Source organism: Oryza sativa, chromosome 6 (genome assembly GCF_034140825.1).
Source record: "Oryza sativa Japonica Group chromosome 6, ASM3414082v1".
In the NCBI taxonomy this organism is placed as follows: domain Eukaryota; kingdom Viridiplantae; phylum Streptophyta; class Magnoliopsida; order Poales; family Poaceae; genus Oryza; species Oryza sativa.
In genome coordinates, this window is record NC_089040.1 from 14,393,570 (window position 1) to 14,397,875 (window position 4,306).

Consider the following 4,306-nt stretch of genomic DNA (forward strand, 5'->3'; position numbering starts at 1 on the left):
CCTTCTCTCGGGCCACCCCTCTCCCCTCCCCTCGGCCCAGCTCCCTCCTCTCCTCCTCCCGCCTGGGCCTGCCCCGGCCCAAGCCGAGCCGCAGCCCTCCCGCGCACGCGCGCCGCACGCGCGTTGACCGCGCACCTCCCACGTGGGTCCCGCCCGTCAGGCGTCCCCGACCTCCAGCCGCCGGCCTCCTTCCTCTCTCTCCTGTGAACCCTAGCGCCGTTCCTCCCTCCAATCCGCTCAATTCAAATGGCTAATTCCAAAATTGATTAGGGGGAATTAAACCCCATTGATTCCTCTCTCTTTCCCCCTAATTTCCCCCTTGAATAGCACCATTAATCGCCCGGAACAGCCGCGCCATCCCCGGCCACCTTCCATGGCCGCCGGCCGCCATTCCCGCCTCCGTTCCGCCCTCTCCCGTGGCCAGCTCCCTCCCCGCGCCTATAAAATGGAACCCCCTCCTTCCGTTCTCTCGTTTTAGCCTCCTCCCGCGTCTCCCCGTGGCCACACCACCCCTCCCCGCCGTCGTCCGCTCTCTCTCGTGCCGCCGGCCGCCTCCAGCCGCCTCTCCCTCCTCTGTCGTGCGTCGGTAGGCCGTGCCGTCGCCATCCTCGGCGTCGCAGCCACCTCCTCTCCTCCGGCCTGCCCTCCGTTTCGCGCGGTGACCATCGGAGGCGCGTTCCCGCCGTCGTCCAGTGGCGTTGCCGCCACTGTACTGCTCCAGCCGCCTGTGCAGCCTCGCCGGTGCTATGGCTGTCGTCGTCGCCTCCTTCCTCGGCACCGCGGGGCCATCACTCCGGCCTCCAAGGCCCGTAGGACTCTTATTCGGATCCCTATCCGAATTAAGCTCATATTGGATCTCCATCCAATCCCCTTATTCTGGCCCATTAAGCGTGCGACCCTGTAGGTTCATGTATACTCGGCTGTTACCCGAAAACTCCTTTTCGGTCCACGCATCAACAGTGGCCCCTAGCAGAACGTATTGACCCACAGGGCATACATAAAGATAATATCGGCTGAACCTCTGGTGTATACTTGTATGAACCCTTTTGCCTCACGATATCGATTAAGCTCAAGGCTAGATATGTGCCATCCTCTAATATCTCAATCATTCATCCGAACCTGTTGATAGATTATATAACTTGTGATTGACTCCTCAATCACCTTTGGCATGGCCATGCACTTTCATAATCTACAACATCGAGGGGCCCAGAGATATCTCTCCATAGGAGGGGCAAATCCCATCTTAATTATTCATATCTCACTACATGTTTCATAGTATACCCGAAAACTACTTTTATAACTACCCAATTACGGAGTAGCGTTTATAGCAGTCCGTAAGTAAGCTACTACACATGTTGGGAACCATGATAATCTCAGATCTAAGGATTTAACACCAACACTAAATAAGATCACTGATGACACAACACATATGGCTCTTGCAGTGTCTTATGTTGGATCTATCCAACAACATGTTCACTAACATGTGTCCATATTATTAATTTGATATCTCTATATCATGATCTATGAGACATGATCATCAATTAGTATATGTGCTGATCATCTAATCATATTTGTTCCACATATGATATTTAATCAGGGATCCTATAGAAATATTAACAAACAAGATAAAGAGTCTCATGAAAGAATCACATATTCATTAACTAATAATGAGTTATCTATTTCAAGAAACAATGTCGGATAAATATGTAAACATAGTATGTGATACAATCATATCTATGATTGCCTCTAGGGCATATCACTAACAATATATATACTACACATAACACACGGATATAATCATATAAAGCTCTGCAAGCAGCTAGGGCGGTTAGGCAAAAATGGCGATCAGTAGTGTTGCCCGTGCTGCAATAGTAATCTTGTGTCTCGTCGCCCTCACAAACCTTGCGCAAGCCCAGAACTCGCCGCACGACTTCCTGCAACCCCACAACGCCGCGCGCGCGGAGGTCGGTGTCGGCAAGCTCTCCTGGGACGGCACCCTCGCCGCGTACGCGCGGAGGTACGGCGAGAAGAGGTCCCACGACTGCACGCTCAAGCACTCCCGTGGGCCGTATGGGGAGAACATCTACCGGGGCAGCGCCGGGCGGCGGCGGACGGCCGCGGACGCGGTGGCGCGGTGGGTCCGCGAGAGCGCCTACTACGACTGCGGGAGCAACACCTGCGTGCCGGGGCGGCGTTGCGGGCACTACACGCAGGTCACGTGGGCACGGACCACGAGGCTCGGGTGCGCCGCCGTGACGTGCGATAGCGGCGCCACGTTCGTGGTGTGTAGCTACGATCCACCGGGCAACACCAACGGGAGAGGTCCGTACCCTGGATGTGGGGATTATGATGTCGTGTCCGAATAGCTCTACTTAATTACTACCTTTCTCTAGAGAAATAGCTGTACGTATAGCAAAACACCACCTAGTAGAATTTCACGTGATTGTTGAATTTTAACCCCTTGTGTATAACTCCCTCTTATGTTTACATAACCAAATACCATTGTAGTCTAAATTTAGATTTTCCATGATAAAGCATTATACTTGTACGTTCTTTCTTTTTGCTCGTAATACAACAATGGGAATTTCAGGGCGATATGAACGTGATAGTTCATTTTAACCCACTTGTTGCTGTATAATAAAAGATTTATACGACATACATAAATAGTACAGAGGGATGAAGCCATGGAAAATTCATTATTTTCTTATGGTAGGGAAAAATCATCATTGCCAATAATACGAATACCAGAATAAGCTAGGCCCGGTACTTTTCTCGATAAAGATTTACATCGGTTTACGTTAGCACGCTTTTCAAACTACAAAACGGCGTGTTTTGTGTGAAAATTTTCTATATGAAAGTTGCTTTCAAATATCAAATATATCCATTTTTCAAGTTTTTAATAATTAAAACTCAATTAATCACACTTTAATAGCTTTCTTATTTTACGTGCCCGCTTTTAATCTTATGAAGATTCAAATGCCACCTAAATATATTCAAAGTACACCTCCAGTAAAATTAGATGATACCCCATACACTACAATACAAAGACATCCTTTGGTGTCGGCTCCAAAAGCCCCTTTGGTGCCGGATTTGGAGCGGACATGAAATTGGTGGCACCTATGAGTCTTCCTCATTGGTGCCGGTCCAACAGCCGGCAACTATGGTGTGCATGATTTCAAAAAGAAAAAAAGATATATTGCTCGGCTCAATCGAACCATCACAGAATTATCTACGTCATAATGAATCATATCCAACCATAAACAATGAACAGTAACAATGAATCTTGCACGTCCCAGAATATTTCAGTCAGCAATTTCCAAATGCTAGCTCTAGTCATGAAAGAACACTGAACACAGAGATCATATCCAACCATGCATAGCATCTTGCAAGAACAGTGCAGAACACTTATCCAAGAACATGTAACAACAAAATAACAACACGAACAAATCACATAACAAATCGCTTAGTCGTTGTCCGTCGACTCGCCACTCATCGTCGAGCCATCTCGCGAACCCCACCACCCAGAGCAATGCCCCCCCTCCCTAGATCTACATGCCACTAGTGGGAGGCCGATGGAGAGGGAGAGGAAGAGGGAGACCGGATCAGCGCCCCGTCACCTCTGGGGAGCCCACCAGTTGCCTCCCTTGGCCACTGCCGCCACCACCAACATAATCGGGTTCATAAACCTGTCATACAACACAAAAGAATAGCAGCAGAAGTCTCTTAAATTCAAATAAACAAAAGAACCCGTGGAGTGTCAACCATCCTACACGGGCGACCAGCTGGGGCAAGAGCCAAGTTGAACAGCTACTCACCACCCTCACCGCCCGTGTAGGGCAGGAAGAACACACATCAATACTTTCATCCTCACCTGAAAGATAACAAGATGAATATGAATGGTACTCGCAAGACATACCCAATATAATTAGTACAAAGGAGAATGCAAGCTTCTATTTCAAAGGAAGGATAAATGGGTTAAGATTTGCCATAAAGCTAGTTTTATGGATCAAATACTATGCTGAGAGTATAAGCATTTGTAAATCATCGCAATCTGAAGTTTTTGACAGAAAGCATATATATCTAAAATTGAACCACAAATAAGCACAACTGGTGCTCTCACCATCATCTATGGGCCACCGTTGCCCAAATAACCATTCGCAAAATATCTACCAAGATATTCATGACTAGTACCCACCATTTAACCCATGTTTCATGCTAATATGGAGTGACTAACACATCAAGCGTCGCCCGTAAACGTGGACACGACTATTCGCATAGTTTTACTCCGATCAGAGGTGTAAAACTT

At 48.1% G+C, this 4,306-nt stretch overlaps 1 protein-coding gene across 1 annotated transcript; it reads left to right on the plus strand.

Annotated features, from left to right (window-relative positions):
* The first annotated feature begins 1,805 nt into the window (after window positions 1–1,805).
* LOC107276764 (pathogenesis-related protein PRB1-3) lies at window positions 1,806–2,440 on the plus strand. Its single transcript, XM_015786822.3, has one exon. The coding sequence runs from the start codon at window positions 1,839–1,841 to the stop codon at window positions 2,364–2,366; it is 528 nt and encodes a 175-aa protein (XP_015642308.1). The 5' UTR covers window positions 1,806–1,838; the 3' UTR covers window positions 2,367–2,440.
* Window positions 2,441–4,306: the final 1,866 nt, after the last annotated feature.

What these genes read in the sequence shown, in the direction of transcription:
- LOC107276764 (XM_015786822.3), top strand. Translation starts at nt 1,839, where the DNA reads ATGGCGATCAGTAGTGTTGCCCGTGCTGCAATAGTAATCTTGTGTCTC.